The following is a 16,731-nucleotide window of genomic DNA, read 5'->3' as shown; positions in this document are numbered from 1 at the left end:
CCAGTAAAAGTTTTACTTATAATTATGTAGACTGAGTATTTATATTTACTTTTCTTCTGTCGTGTTCTCATCGTACGCTGAATAAATAATAATAATTCCTGAACTGAAAAAAAAATGCAAGGACTTTTGAGCTGGGTGGCATGGCTCCAAGGCCTAATTAAAACACAACTAATTTGTATATCTAAACAAGGCACTGAAAGATCGAAAACAGCCGTAGAGATTATAGCTTATTTCCAAAGTCATGTTTAAATCATGAATATTTTATGTTCTCTGGGGCTTCGCTGCCATTTTATTACTATGGGGTGCTTATTGTTTAATATTTCCTGCGATAGCTGCTGAAATTAGCATTATGAAGAAACAGACTCTTCAACTATAAATCTTGCCTTTACCATTACGATTGCCCCTCTGTCTGCTTGGAGAAGAATTACTAATTATCTCGTGACATCTTTTCACTAATATTTGTCAAGGGAAATCACGGTGATTTTGCTTCCCATTCCCGGTTCCTGCTCCAAAAAAAAAAAAAAATGCGACTAATTGAAATCTATAATTGTGTGTATAAATACGCCTGTTGCCTTGGGGCTCCCGGGAGAGTTTGCTGCTATTATTTTCAAAATTCAAAAGATTTTTCAGAAATATGGGGCAGAAATATTATATATGCTAAGCAGGGTTCAGAAAGCAAGAGTAATAAGTCAGGAGAAATGGCTGTTTACAATTCAGAGCGAGGAAACGGGGGAAAAATGGTTGCTAATGAGCAAACGTCAGCATTAACTTTGGAGAGATATTGCCACTCAATAAGTTCACTCTTTCAATCGCTGTAGGACAATCCATCATTGGAAGTGTTCGTGGGAAAGGATCTCTGTTTAAATACGTTTAGACGTAGCACCTACCCTCTATGGTTTCAAGAATAATGGAATTTGCAAAACTGTAAATGCCCTGGATAGTTTTCTGGCTATAGGAATGTTTGTTTATTTTATTTATTTATGAAATTTATACACTGCCTGTCTCATAATCAACAACACTGGGCGACTTATGTTGCCAAGGCCAGAAAGATTTGTACAATTGGGACTGCAGGAACCATCAACTCTAACTTTGTGCAGTTTGCAGAAGCCAAGTCAACGCCCATGATGCACGGACAGGTTTTCGTGAACATCACATGACTTATTCCTAATTTGGTGCCAAAAGCATTGGGAAAAAATAATTGGGGGAAACAAGTGAACATCTGGAATTTCAACTCCAGTGCAGAAGATGCCCTCTGCGTTGCAATTTTCTGCTTAACCTCCCAAGGTTGATACATCTCAAAAAAGGCTGTCTCTTTTTTTGTAATGTGGTGATCAAACCTGGATGCACTATTCCACGTGTGGTCTTACTAAGGTTTTATAAAGTGGTACTAATGTTTCACATGGTTTTGATTCTATGCCTCTGTTAGCCTTTCCTTGACTGTTCAAAGACAGGTCATAATTCAGTCCAATTCAGAATAGAGCTGGAAGGGACCATGGGGGTCTTCTAGTCCAACTTTCTGCTCAAGGAGGAGACCCTATACAAGTTGAGACAAGTGGTTGTCCAGTCTCTTTTTGAAAGCCTCCAGTGATGAAGCACCCACTTCTGAAGGCAAGCAAACAACTGGTTAGTTGTTTTCACTATTGGGAAGTTTCTCCTTTAATTCCAGGTTGCTTCTCTCCTTGACTGGTTTCCATCCATTGTTTCTTGCCTTGTCTTCAGGTTCTTTGGAAAATAGGTTGACCCCTTCCTCTTTGTGGCAGCTCCTCAAATACTGGAACGCTGCTATCACGTCATCCCCTAGCCCAGTGGTTCTCAACCTTTTTAATGCCGCGACCCCCAACCGGTCGTAAGTCGAGGACTAAACCGGTCATAAGTTGAGGACTAAACCAGTTGTAAGTCGAGGACTACCCAACCGGTCGTAAGTTGAGGACTTTCCCTGCCCAGGAGCGCCGCGCATGTGTGGTTCCGCCCCCTGCGCCGGCCGAGGCATAGCTGGCAAGCGGCAGAGATGGAGCAGGCCGACCACCAGCTGGCCCAGCCCAAGGGAGGTAAGGCACCCGCCGGAAAAGGGGAAAAAAATGGCGGACAGCCTTGCTTGGCGACCCCCGTGAAATGGTCGATCGACCCCAAATGGGGTCGCGACCCATAGGTTGAGAACCGCTACCCTAGCCCTTCTTTTCTCTAGACTAGACGTACCCAATTCCTGCAACCATTCTTCATATGATTTAGTCTCCAGGCCCTTAATCATCTTAGTTGCTCTTCTCTGCACTCTTTCCAAAGTCTCAACATCTTTTTTGTAACGTGGCGACCAAAACTGGATGCGGTATCCCGGGTGTGGTCTTACTAAAGATTTATAAAGCAATACTAATACTTCACGTGGTTTTGATGCTGTTTATACAACCAAGAATTAATTAATAGATTAATGAATAGATTAATTGGTTATTAGATTAATTAATAGATATTAATTAATAGATGTTTGCATGAGCAATGGAAAAAAAATCAGAAAAGGCTGCACATAGATGCCTGGAATAGTCTCTTTGGTACCCCTGGAATCAAGGTCAGGGACCTTATCTCTAAGGTCAGGTAAAATTCTCCTCCATTTCTAGCTTTTGAAAAGGCTAGTGGGGGAGGAGAAATGAGGGCTAAAGAGGAAAATAAGGAAGAATTATCCAGAATCCTTAGGGAAGGGTTAAATATTTACAAAACCTGCACCAGGCAGCCTAAATCATTTTCCATATAAACTTTTCCAAAGAGAAACTGGTTACAGAGGAAAATGAAAAGATTCTACCTTGATTTTTATCCTGTTTTTTTTGTTTTTATTTTTAAGCTTACAGGACTGGGATATCAGAGCAAGCTAGCCATCCAATAGGTATCTTAGGATACCATTTATCTTGAAACGTCAGGAACAATGGCATTTTAACCTCTTTTTTGTTGTTGTTGTTTTGAAAAAAAAAAATAAGGGATCTCGGAGTCCTAGTGGACAATCCCTTAAACAGGAGCCAGCCGTGTGCTGCAGCTGCCAAAAAAGCCAACACAGTGCTGGGCTGCATTAACAGAGGGATAGAATCAAGATCACGTGTAGTGTTAATATCACTTTACAATGCCTTGGTAAGGCCACACTTGGAATATTGCATCCAGTTTTGGTCACCACGATGTAAAAAAGATGCTGAGACTCTAGAAAGAGTACAGAGAAGAGCAACAAAGATGATTAGGGGACTGGAGGCTAAAACATAGAAGGAACGGTTGCTGGAATTGGGTATGTCTAGTTTAATGAAGAGAAGGACGAGGGGGGACATGATAGCAGTCTTCCAATATCTCAGGGGCTGCCACAAAGAAGAGGGAGTCAAGCTATTCTCCAAAGCACCTGAAGGCAGGACAAGAAGCAACAGTTGGAAACTAACCAAGGAGAGAAGCAGCTTAGAACTAAGGAGAAACTTCCTGACAGTTAGAACAATTAACCAGTGGAACAACCTGCCTCCAGAAGCGGTGAATGCTCCAACACTGGAAGTTTTTAAGAAAAGACTGGACAGCCATTTGTCCGAAATGGTATAGGGTTTCCTGCCTGAGCAGGGGGTTGGACTAGATGACCTCCAAGGTCCCTTCCAACTTTATTATTATTATTATTATTATTATTATTATTATTATTATTATTATTATTATTATTATTATTATTATTATTATTATTATTATTATTATTCCATAATTGATTACCTGTAATCAGTACCATTCACCTTGGTCCACGTGTACGTTCTGTTGCCTCTGTCAATATAGCGCTGCAAAAGAATCGGCCAGAAAAATCATTTCATTAAAAGAATCTCAGGAAAACTTAAAACACGCTACATGATTCAAGACTCAAACTTCGCTAAAAAAAAAAGTAAACCAGGGATCGTTATATGTCAGTCCACAAGGACAAAACCCAGAATTCTTTCAGAAGCTAATTTGCAGATTTCTCTTTTGCAAAGTGGCTTAATAAACTTAGAAAAATCTGAATCGGCTGTTCAGATTGTTCAACTTAATGCTGCCTTGTCCATAATTGTTCATCTAGGGAACTTTGAAAAACAAAATCAATTCATTTTTTTTTACAAGATGGACATCTTCTTCAGCCAAGATGGATTCCAATCAATAATAATTCAAATAAAAGATCTTTAAGACCATTAATGTGATGAATACTTTTCCTTCAACAATTTCAGCCCACCCCCAGAGAAGGAAATATTAAAAGGGCAGGAAAATATATTTCCTCAAAGGATCTTAAAGAGGCAGAAAAGAATGCCCAGTTTTTCTTAATAGCCCCAAGTCTCCCTCCCCCAAGCAGAAACCAGCTCTGTAGAAATCCAGATGTAAATAATCCATTCAGGAAGGTTGGAGCCCTCCAGCTAGAAGATTAAGAAGACAAAGACACCTAAAATCTACATACCCCACCCAAACTCTAAGACAGAACATAATAGGATTAAATCCCAGATGCCAAAGGGACACAGGTCAAAATATATGACACAGGAAATACAAAGCCTCAAACAGGAACAGGAAACAACCTCAAGAGCCCCAGAGAGTATAAAAACCCACTCCCTACATGTGCTCTGCCTCTTTTCTTTTTTTTTAATTTTTATTTTATTTTTCACCATACACCATACACCAAAAACTACATAAACATAAATCTTTGCCTCTTTTCTTCCAGAGCCATCTTTCTGTCTGGCTCTCCTTTTCAATAAACTACAACAGGGGTGTCAAACTCACGACACGTGACGTCGCGCAACATATCGGGCCGGTTTTGCCATTGCCGGCAATGGGGTGGGCGTGGCTTCAGTATGATGAAACTGGCCCGCGGGCCGGCAGTTTAACACCCCTGAACTACAACCTTCTTTCTAAAGCAGTCGCCATGTTGTTTATTCCGGCTTGGATTGAACCCTGATGAAGACTTTTCCTTCAACAAATGTGACTGAAGATGATGAGATCTATGTTACTGAAAACAGGTGTAGGAGATGACCAGGCTGAGCCTGAGGGAGAGGTCAAACACGTCATAAGTCACGAGTCCCTTCATTCCCGCAAGAGATCCAGCCCACCTTGAATGCTTTTCTTATCTCCCGCTCATTTCCCTTGACTGTTAGTTGGCCAGATTCTTGTAGAAAGCTTAAGCTCACAATAAATCTTTATACTCATTTGAACTGGCTGAATCTCCTGATTTCCCTGATGCTTGACAGCATCTGGAATATGCTGTCAAAGTAGTTTGCTCTTTCTGTAACGTCTTCCTATTTTCATGACTGAATTAGCCGCAACCACAGGTGACAGGGTCAGGCAATCAAGTCCAAGCAGGGTGGAGCTTCCATTGTGATGCTGCATTTATCATTCTAAATAAATTAACACAACACTAAGGATGTCGCTGTCTTTCAATCCTGTGCAACGTTTTGGTCTGAAATATTGTATTGCTTTCGTCAATTTCTGGTCAATAATATTTCTAGCCTTTGGGAGCTAATAATTCTGGATGCAATTTTTAAAGATAAGTGGGGATGGGTAATTGACCTGGGGTTGTTCATTCCTCTTTTAGGATCATTACGACTCGCATCCTTTCAAGGATGAACGCGAACTTGGTCCCGGCATTGCAAAAATTAATCTGAACATTTCAGCTCATTTAATTACAGAATGGAATGAATGGAGCGGTGACACAAAGGGGAATTTGATAAGGTCTCCTGACGCCCGGTGGAGATTTAATCAGAGTTAATACATCCCGAAAGAATGGAGTTATTCAGTTTTCATCATTTATCGCTGGAACTCCTGGGCCCTGGTAGCCTATTATAACATTATAACCAGAAACAATGACTCTTAGAAAAGCTAAAAATTGTTCAGCTGCTGCATTGTGAGCTTTCTAATAATATTCAGAAAATTGCAACAGATCTCCATAAGCAGTTTGAACATTAACAAGATTCTAATTTTTTGGGTCCCCAAAGCAGTTTTTGGTGTTCACTTAGGTGTGAACATCGTGAGAAAAGTTTGCAATAAAAATTATTTGATTTGATTTGATATATACTTATATGCTGTAACTGGGATGAGAAGGAGCCATTTAATAATAATTTATTATTGCAGCTACAAAAATACCTTTCCCAAACCCCTTGTGAAGACTTGCCCAAGAGATGGGAACTAATAAAAGATACCTATGTAGGTAGTCCTCGGCTTACAACCACAATTGAACCCCAAATTTCTGTTACTAAGCGAGACAGTTAAGTGAGTTTTGCTTCATATTACGATCTTTCATGCTCCAGTGGTTAAGTGAGTAAAATGGTTGTTAAATGAATCTAACTTCCCCACTGATTTTGCTTGTCAGACAGTCACAAAAGGGGATCACATGACCCTGGGACACTGCAACCATCATAAACATGAGTCACTTGTCAGGCATGTGAATTCTGATCATATAACCACGGGGATGTTGCAACAGTCATAAGTGTGAAAAAAGGGTCCTAAGTCCCTTTTTTTCAGTGCCGTGGTAATCTTGAACGATCACTAAATGAACTATCGTAAGTCGAGGACTACCTGTATTTGGGAATAGTTAAAGGATAGGCTTGGAAGGAAAAGGGGTCTTGTATTTTTGTTCCATACCATGATCCATTTTCTAATTTTATAGCTCCGGCCTTCTGACTGTTACAGCCTTAGCTTTCGGCCATTTTGTCTTCCATCCGTTTAGCCAACTCGTTTCTTTTTTTTTTTATCAAAAAGCAAATCTTTGCATTCTCACCTCATCTTGAGATTTGACTAGTGTTTGAAAGGTCCGGTCGCCACTCTCACTGTCAATCATCTTTTTCCGAATCTATAAATTAAGAAAATTACAACCCCAAATGATGTCACTTCTTTATAATGTCCCTAAAAGGACAAAATTTTGGTCACGGTGTCATGACCTCCATCTTAATTTTTGAAACTTCTTCTTCCCCTAAATTTTCTGTTGAAATCGGGAGGACAATTAGGACATTTGCCTAGTTCCTTCATGATAAAATAGTCCTACAGATTTCTTCTGAAGGATGCTGCCTTAAGGATACTGGTCAGCCAGAGGCACAAAAGAAAAATCAGATGCTATAAAAATAACTTAGCCCCAAATGCCTAAGATGGCTGCCTAGCTTTGCATTTGCTTCAGAACTGACTTGTATTGTCATCATGAAAAATCCCAAATGATCAATCCAACGTACCTCGACTTTGATATCATTCTCCAACTCAGCATCCAGAAAATCCAGAGTCACGGGTTCCTGAGATTTGGGATTCTGAAGAAGATTTCAAAGCAGCATATAATAAGCACGTTCTGCTGCTAATCTAAAACTAACTTATTAAACTAAATTTACTTACCTTTCCATATAAACCAGTACAATTACAATTACATATATAGACACTAGGAAATAGGCTTCGTTAAAAAGCATCATTAATTTATTTGAAAAGAGAGAGAGAACTGGGGAAACAGTAATTAATTTGCTTGGTTTCATGATGAGGAAGTATTGGGAGATTCCCTTCTTGCTCTAAAAATAATTCACATTTTACATCCAGAAAATGCAAGTAAATAAACAAACACAACTTTGTAGTGATAATGCTGTAAGTATTAGGGGAAAAAATGATAATATTTCTGAATAGGAACATTGGAAGTCAAAGATCTCATTATATACAAAGTTGGAAATACACTCAATTTTGAAATAAAAGGGGCAGGATGGACAAAAAGGAAGAATTAAAAAAAAAAGAACAGAAATGTATTTCTACAGTTAAAGAAAAGGAAATAAAGACCTAACTTTGTAGATTAAAAATTGATTCAATTCTTAATGTCTACATTAAAAAGATTCATCTTCATGTAGCTTCACTACGACCAACAAAATGCTAAAGAAAATTAGCTACTTATATTCTTCTGGAACCAAATATATAATCTACTTTATTAGATTGATAATCTCTTCACTTCATTTTTTACAGAGAGCATTTAAGGTATTATATATGATATATCATATCTCAGATATGAGAATATTCAAATAGAATGAAACAGATCAATTTTAATCAATGGAGATTACTTGTACATTCTCCTGTGACATTACAATTGCTAAAATTGTGCTCATCCAAACAAACGACTGTGAAATCTGACAGTGAAATGAATCAACTTAGAATAGATCAACAGGACTAAAAAAAAAACAAAAAAAAAGCAATGGCATGTTTTTTAAAAGTCAGCCATGTAACATTTGCAAGTCATAACCTTTTGTGTCAAGCATGCCGCGAACCCAAACAAAATTTAAATAACGCTGACATGCATGCAGATAGAAGAAACAAGCCATGCGTGATGCACGCCAGACAAGATTGTTAGAGAAAAAAACCCAATTATAAGGAAGGCGCAAATACGGATTTCAAGAGCTAATCATGCTCAGAAAAGTAATTCTGTGGAAATTAACAGCATTTAAATTAGTCTACTTAATTAGGCCTCTCTGATTTCACTTGGCGGCATGAGTGTTTGCAGGCACAGTCAAAAGAAAAAAGAAAAGAAGAAGCCAAAAGGGTGATATTGAAATTCTTGAAATATCTACATTAGAATTCTATCAATGGTCAGTTCCAAATGTAAACCTTGCACACTTCATCAAATGTTATAACAAGGCAGTAATTAATCTGTTGTCTTTTGAGACTTCTCCGAAAAGAATAAAGCACTAATTCAAGTTAATAGACAAATGCTCTCACTTGAAGGAACAGTCTCCTACAAGCATCCACCCTTAATTTTGCGAGCTTCATGCGTTAGAGAAGCTGCTGGTTGAGTTCTCCCAGAGAGCTAAACATCGTTAGTCACCTCCATTCATAGTTACCTGGACATAGGGTCTCCTTTGTTTAACTTTGGGGATGCCCACACCAATGTGCTAAAGCAACAGAACAACAATGGTTCATTCAACGCTTTCACACCATTATGGCAGTCGGTTTCTATTAATTCTAAGCATCCTGATTCTTCTAATCCAGGGGTCTTCAAACTTGGTCCTTTTATGACTTGTGGACTTCAACTAACAGGATGGAGACTTATAAGTGTAACTGTGTGTTTCCTCTCTTTGTGTGCAACCTGCCTCTTCAATCCAGCAACTCAATACTGATAAATCCTGTTGACTGGCTTCTCAACAGAAAAAGAGAAGCTGGGATCAAGTTACTTCCCTACCATATTAGCAACTAGCAGGAATCACTAGCTGGTTACCAAATAATTCTTTCCTTCAGTTTCATAGTAATCTGTAAATATATATGTGTGGGTTCTAACTTGGCATATATGTATTGTTTCACTCCCTGTGGGCATTTTCACGGCGTTCTTTGCTATATGCACAAGTGAAGGTGCAGTGGAAATCAACACAACCACAGGGGTGTTGCGTTTCACCCACTCCATTCTGTTTGTGAAACTCTGCACCACTTCAAACCCCTGTTTGGAAAGTCTCCCTGGTCCTCAACAAGAGCTTATTTTAAAATAATTTCCTGTTTTAAAAAGATCTGTGCTAATTTTGGACAGGAGTCTCCTGCCTTGCATGATGAGATCAAATTTAAGACATCCAATTTAAAAAAAACAAAACACTGAAGCAGAAGGATGTCTATTTTCCAATGTAGCCTACTATACGAATGTAATTGTAGTCATAGTTCAATAGTACGAGGCTGTATTTTAATAGTCCAACCCACAAACCAGATCATTCAGTTTAATAAAGGTTTTTCCCCCCCAGAACTTTTAGGGTTAGGGTTTTATTCTAATAATAGTTTCAGGAGAAAAAGGACTGCAGGACTACCACACGGACTTGGATGTAAGTCCTATTAAACTGAGTGATTTAAAAAAAAAAAAAAGATAAATAGAGCTTGATGTAAATTGCTGGCAAGCCAAACAAACCAGTTGCAAAACTCTGTTTTACTATGAATTTGTTGGCAGGACAAAAAAAAAAATAGGTCATGTTTCAAAAGGCTTGTCAGAGTTTCAGGAACTCTGATAATTTGTTGTTTGGGGAATAAAAGCTACACACAGGCTATAAATAAAAAGCTCTGTCTTATTGTACATGTTTTGGGTTTAAAAAGCATTCAAGATTTTAAAAAAGATATTTAGAAGAAACAGAGTTGAAGAGCTCATAAATGTAAATAGTTAATTTTAAAAAACTAGTGATAACTAAATAAGACTTCTAGTACTTTAAATACATACATTCAGAGTTATCATGTCAGATGATGTATGAGTTACTGAGTAATATTTAAAGGATAGGTTAAATAAGATCTAAAATATAATGAACAACCTATGTTGACTTTGGATAATGGTTTTTATATATCTGGGTGGCCTGCACCCTAATATTGAATAATATTCATCTGCTTGCTGATCTCCCACCTAACCACACAAAGATAGATTAAATAGTGACAAGTAAGGGTCTAAGTGACACTCAATAGTGTCTAATTCCAACACAGATTTTTAATAAAGTCTAACATCTTCCCAACATATTTCCTCATGATGTTGCTTCAAGCAGATCCATTGAGTCTAATCAACTGGGTTCAAAATGGCTTGGACAGGTCTATGTTTGCTGGCTTTCACAGCACACGAATAGCAGAATAACACAGTTGGAAGGGACCTTGGAGGTCTTCTAGTCCAACTGTTTGAAAGCAGAGAGTCTCCTTGTAGATCAGGGGTTCCCAACGAGGGGTGCTTGAACCCCCTGGGGTGCGAGACGATACTCTAGGGCAGGGGTAGGCAACTTTGGCTCTTTTATGACTCGTGGACGCCAACTCCCAGAATTCCTGAGTCAACCTGGACCATGCCTTGGCGCTTGCCCCGGTCCCACCCCCTTCTGCCAGAGACCCTCAGATCTGTCCCACTCCTGCCCAGGCCCCCACAGGCACCCTTGACGCGAATGATGTAGAGCTGGCCATGCCCACCCAGTAGGCCACACCCACTCCATCCACGCCCACCCAGTAGGCCGCACCCACCCGGCCCCTTGAGGGCAACCGCAATGCTAATGCGGCCCTCAATGAAATTGAGTTTGACACCCCTGTTGTAGATGAACAGAAAGAAGGAATAGAGTGGGCAGCAATTTGCTTTCTACCATCTAGTTCTGGATTTAGGGAAGTCACCCAGAAGAGTTATGTGGAAAGATAACAGGAGCTATCAACCTGCTTTTTCCCAACTCTTCAGGGATGTTTCCACAACTCACCTGAATAGCAATATATTTGGGGTCTGGCTAGCAGACCAGAACTGTAGACTTTAAATGGGGTTTTCTCCACCACTGAGATACAATGCTTTCCTCCCTTCTTAAGCTGACCCAAAACAGCATCAACAATATTGTTGCCCTCACCGATCCCTTCCTCTTCCTAGTCATTGCTAAGGAGGTCATCCTGACTGGTGAATGAATGCTTCAGTCCTTATGAGAAAGGTGGAGAGATCATCCTTCTGTTTTTTCTGCTCTTCCAACCTGTCATCAACCCGTTGGGATAACATCTCCAATTAGGTCATTACTGCAAGATTAGGAAATTTCTGACTCTGTCTGGCTTATAGGCTGCTCTTCCTAGATTCCATGTGGATACCAACATAAGGGATTTTTTTTTAAAAAAAAATAATGTATATTGGAAGGCACCAGTGCAGAGAATAAGCTAGATGGACGGAGACCTACCATGAAAGAAGAATAGGAAATCTTCCATAATTGTGCAGCTAGTCAGATCCCAGAGAAAGGGGAACCATGCATTGATTTGGATGGTGGTGGCCAGAGCAATATAATAAATCTGAATTCATTAAATGTACAGCCAATAAAGCAAAAAAAAGTGTTCATGAATTGAATAACAGAAATCTTTTAAAGGGGTATGAAAGGGAAAGAGAATGGAAATAAAAACATGGTGATCGTCATGATGACAATGATGGTAATAGTAATAGGAAGAGTAAAAGCCACTTTGGTGTAGTTGTTAGAGGCATTGAGATAGAAACCAACAACTAGCCTTGCCTTAATGTCTTTGGAGATTCTCAATCATCTAGGTCAGGGGTAGGCAACCTTGGCTCTTTTATGACTTGTGGACTTCAACTCCCAGAATTCCTAAGTCAGCATGGCTGGTTCAGGAATTCTGGGTATTGAAGTCCACAAGTCATAAAAGGGTCAAGGTTGCCTGCCCCTGATCTAGGTCATGGTTGTCCCAAAGGTGCTTTTCCACAAGGCAACTGGACTTTCTTGATTTTTTCCCCCTTGAAAATGTTTCACTTCCCATCCAAGAAGCTTCTTCACTTCAGTTCAGAACTGAAGACGCTTCTTGGACAAGCAGTGAAATGTTTTCAAGGAGAAAACCACAAAAATCAAGTTGCCTTTTGGAAAAACACTTTTGAGATAGTCTTTCCTTTGGAACAAAGCCAGAAGGTTGACTTTGGACCTGTCCTTTTCCATCAACTATAAGAAGGCTGCACGTCCCAAAAATATTGCCTAGAAAACTGACTGGACTTACTAATGTAGCCCTACAGTTGTTGAGTTCTTCAAATTACTCTATTATTATTATTTTTTTCTGCTGTTACTGCTTTCCCGTTCAGTGAAATGGTCTTTCCAATTTGCCATCAGGCAACTAGTCGGAGAATTTTGGAGACACGTTCCACCAGCTTGAAAATGAACTTTTAAAGTCACCTCCTTTAAAAAAGGAAAACAATGCTGGGGAAACTGCTAGGGAAAAAAAACGTAAAAATCATGCATGTGTGTACACGTGACTATAAATAAGGCCCAGTAGAGTTTACTAAAGATGTCAGTCAGTCTGCATAATACTTCTGTGTGTTAAACTCAGAGAGCCAAAGAGCAGTTGTCAAAAACTATTTTCAGTTTTTGGACAGGCAAAAGGACATACACATTTCAACATTCAGCTTCAGCATGTATAGAAATAAGAATATATGTTTTTTTTTTTTTTTTTAAAGGATTGGGCAATAAACCAAAGAAATTAGACAATACACTGAAGAAAATATAAAACAGTCTTTCCTTAGATCTTGAAATCAAAACAATGTCCTAGACCAGGAGTAGGCAACTTTGGCTCTTTTATAACTCGTGGACTTCAACTCCCAGAATTCCTGAGCCAGCATGGCTCAGCTTGGAAACCTCTCCCTTTCCCCTCAGCGAGGCTGGCTCAGGAATTCTGGGAGTTGAAGTCCACGAGTCATAAAAGAGCCAAGGTTGCCTATCCCTGGCCTAGGCCTAGACCGATTTCTGACTTGTGAACTTCAACTCCCAGAATTCCTGAGCCACCATGGCTCAGCTTGGAAACCTCTCCCTTTCCCCTCAGCATGGCTGGCTCAGGAATTCTGGGAGTTGAAGTCCACGAGTCATAAAAGAGCCAAGGTTGCCTACCCGTGTCCTAATCTGATTTTAGCTACTTCTGTCCTGGCCTGGAATTCCTTAGCAGATTTTACTCTCAGCATTTGCCCCTTTTAGTAAACAGAAAGATGGACCGTGTAGCTTCAGAGTATAAAATCAAAGCAAAAGATCTTCTGAACATGCCCCAAGGTTAGCAAGGAAGCTGAAAAATCTTCGGGATGACTGATCTTTTAAAATGCCTTTTGCCAAACAGAAATTGAGATAAATCACAACCAGAAGATATTCCATACCTTTGGTTGAAGGTTGGGATGAAGCAGCACATAACCATTGGGATCAATTGCAAAATAATAACCGTTGGGACACAGCTGTTAAGGAAAAGAAATATAACTGTAATGCATTGGCCCCTGTAATTGCATTTTAATGAAAAGCTGGAGACTTTAACCACTCTGGTACTGTACTTCTCAACTTACAACAGTTCCCTTACTGACCGTTCAAAGTTATAAAGGCACTGAAAAAAGTGACTTATGACCATTTTTCACACTTACGACCATTGCAGCCATCCCCAGGGTCACGTGATCAAAATTCAGACACTTGGCAACTGACTCATATTTATGACGATTGCCATGTCCTGGGGTCACGTGATTCCCTCTTGGGTGACCTTCTGACAAGCCAAGTAAATGGGGAAGCCGGATTCACTTAACAACAGTGTCACTTACTTAACAATTGCAGTGATTCCCTTAACAACTGTGGCAAGAAAGGTCGTAAAATGAGGCAAAACAGCACAAATGTTGGGCTCAATTGTGGCCGTACGTCAAGGACTATCTCTACTATCTTAAAGAACAATGCTAACATTGAATTGATGCAACTTTCCTTGGTGGGGCATTGAATTACAAGATCTATCATCCCCAGCCACAATGGCCGTATCCAGAGATGGCCCAAATGGAAAAAGCTCAGTCAGAAAATATCTGAACGTATTTTAATATTGCTCACTACAGCTTCAAAAAAAAGATGAATTAAATAATCCTGGAAATTAAGCTGTTACATTTTGCTCCAGCCTTCATCCTTCGGAAATCCAGCGACCCATCACGCGTGTTATGTAAGGGGAAGGCCTTCCGTTCAAAACTGAGATTGTTTACGTATTGAAATAATGCTCTAAAGCAGAGGCGATAAAGGAAGCAGAAGGCAGAGAGCAATCAGGTTAATATGTCCTTTTTTGTCCTCGTGTTTTCAAAGCCGTGGCACACAGCCATCACCTCCAAGTCATTTACAACAGCCGAGAACATTTGTTGGTCCTGCTTAAAGAGGGAAGTTATGTCCCCAAAGCTGGTCAAAAATAGGGGAAAGGGCAAATAATTTTATTTTTTTATTATTATTTTTTTTAAACTTCCAGGCAGTGGAACTAGATAGCCTGGAAGAGAAACCTGAAGAGGATCCAAGCTACAGCAGAAGTTAAAAAAGAGATATTAGGGGAAACTTACGGTGAACCGAGGGGTCAGTTTCTTAATTTCTTCTAGAGATACATCGACTCCCATTACACCAAGAATCAACTGGTTCTGGCAAAGAAACAGACGAATTTATTTTTAGATGGTTAAACGTAGCATAATGAGTCAAGCCAATTTCTCTTCTGAGAAGGTCAAAAATAATTAAGAGCAAATTAGCATATTCCAGGTGTTAATGAGATAACTATTCCTCCTGCAGTGTATACATTTTACATGCCCAGTAATTAACACGATTTTAAGTCTCTTAATTGTTAAAGCCTTACGTTTGCTTTAATAATGGGTGTACAACGTGTTTGCGTCTCTTGGGTTGGAAACAAAGGAAGATGCCCTCCATGTATCCGGCATCTTTTATTATTATTTTTTATCTCATTGTGTGTTATTCATAATGAGGACGCCTTAATATACTTTATTAGCAAGGCATTTAACAATAACACCAGCCCAGTCAGTTGTAACCTTCTCCCAATCTCCAAAAAGAAATAACATATAATTAAACAGAATATCAGAACAATCTGAAAGGCGTTGCCAACCCATTCTCTCTCACACATACACAAAGTTAAACAAACAAAACCTGGAAGTTATGTCTGAGGATCCACAGCAAACAGACTGCAGGTATAAATCTACTTAGATGATTTCCAAATCAAATGTTGTAAACTTGTTCACAGTCCATTTGGGTTGAAAAATATACAAGCTGCAGTCTCTAAGTTAAATCTCATGTAACTTTATGGACTTATTTCTGCACAGAGATGCTGTAGGAGATGACCAGGCTGAGCCCGAGAGAGGGGTCAAACACGTCATCAGTCATGAGTCCCTGTGTGCCCCCAAGAGATCTAATTCCAGCCCTCCTTGAGTGCCTTTCTAATCTCCCACGCAAATTCTCTGCTTTTTTTAATTCAATTTTTTATCGGTTTATTTTTTTTTACAGCCGCAACTTTTTAGATTTTACACAACAGTGTGTACAAGCCATTTCCATAACAATAAACCTATCTAATTAGCAAAAAAAAAAACCAAAATCAAAGCAACATTTCTTTTTTCGTTGCAAAAACACAACATCCAGAAGCAATTTCAAAATAGAAGCAAGGTCAGATATTATTCTCTTCTTTGGATAAAAGAATCGATTTGACTCATTTCTCTCGTCCGTTAGTTGGTCAGATTTTTGTAGAGAGCTTCAACTTGCGTTAAATCTTTATACTCGTTTGAACTGCCTGAATCTCCTGATTTCCTCGGTGCTCGACAGACACATAATACTGCAAGCTCATTGCAGAGAGCGTGAACTGGTTTCCACCTCAAGTTGATTATAGTTGATATGGAAGCTTTATGTCACTCCAGGATTGTGTGAGGTGCTTACCTGAACATTATTTTGATCTTTGGTTAAGTTGAAGACAGGCAAAGTTCCAGAAATGACCAATCCAAGTTCCTAGAAATCAATCAGAGGGAGAACTGTTTTATATGAACTGTTTAATGAAGAGAAGGACGAGGGGGGACATGATAGCAGTGTTCCAATATCTCAGGGGCTGCCATAAAGAAGAGGGAGTCAAGCTATTCTCCAAAGCGCCTGGAGGCAGGACAAGAAGCAACGGGTGGAAACTAATCAAGGAGAGAAGCAACCTAGAACTAAGGAGAAACTTCCTGACAGTGAGAACAATTAACCAGTGGAACAACCTGCCTCCAGAAGCGGTGAATGCTCCAACACTGGAAGTTTTTAAGAAGAGACTGGACAGCCATTTGTCCGAAATGGTATAGGGTTTCCTGCCTGAGCAGGGGGTTGGACTAGATGACCACCAAGTTCCCTTCCAACTTTACTATTATTATTATTATTATTATTATTATTATTATTATTATTATTATTATTATTATTATTATTATTATTATTATTATTATTATTATTATTATTATTATTATTATTATATTGAAAACGAAATGTAACCATGAACCAATTCAAAATGCAGTTCCCAAAACGTCGTTTTGAATGAAATGTGAAA

General features: G+C 39.2%; 1 protein-coding gene across 1 annotated transcript in view; it reads right to left on the bottom strand.

Annotated features, from left to right (window-relative positions):
- LOC107299801 (voltage-dependent calcium channel subunit alpha-2/delta-1-like) overlaps nucleotides 1-16,166 on the bottom strand; it is a gene marked incomplete at both ends in the record, with an annotated part of 17,644 nt that extends 1,478 nt beyond the window's left edge. Inside the window, 7 exons of the mRNA XM_015829139.1 lie at nucleotides 3,712-3,773; nucleotides 6,722-6,793; nucleotides 7,167-7,238; nucleotides 8,796-8,846; nucleotides 13,544-13,618; nucleotides 14,732-14,806; nucleotides 16,098-16,166. Of these exons, the coding sequence (XP_015684625.1) occupies nucleotides 3,712-3,773; nucleotides 6,722-6,793; nucleotides 7,167-7,238; nucleotides 8,796-8,846; nucleotides 13,544-13,618; nucleotides 14,732-14,806; nucleotides 16,098-16,166 (476 nt within the window). The remainder of the gene's footprint in view (nucleotides 1-3,711; nucleotides 3,774-6,721; nucleotides 6,794-7,166; nucleotides 7,239-8,795; nucleotides 8,847-13,543; nucleotides 13,619-14,731; nucleotides 14,807-16,097) is intronic.
- Nucleotides 16,167-16,731: the final 565 nt, after the last annotated feature.

The sequence above is a fragment of the Protobothrops mucrosquamatus genome, unplaced genomic scaffold, assembly GCF_001527695.2.
Source record: "Protobothrops mucrosquamatus isolate PMUCROS unplaced genomic scaffold, P.Mucros_1.0 scaffold5494, whole genome shotgun sequence".
Lineage (NCBI taxonomy): Eukaryota > Metazoa > Chordata > Lepidosauria > Squamata > Viperidae > Protobothrops > Protobothrops mucrosquamatus.
This window is presented reverse-complemented; position numbering and strand designations above follow the sequence as displayed.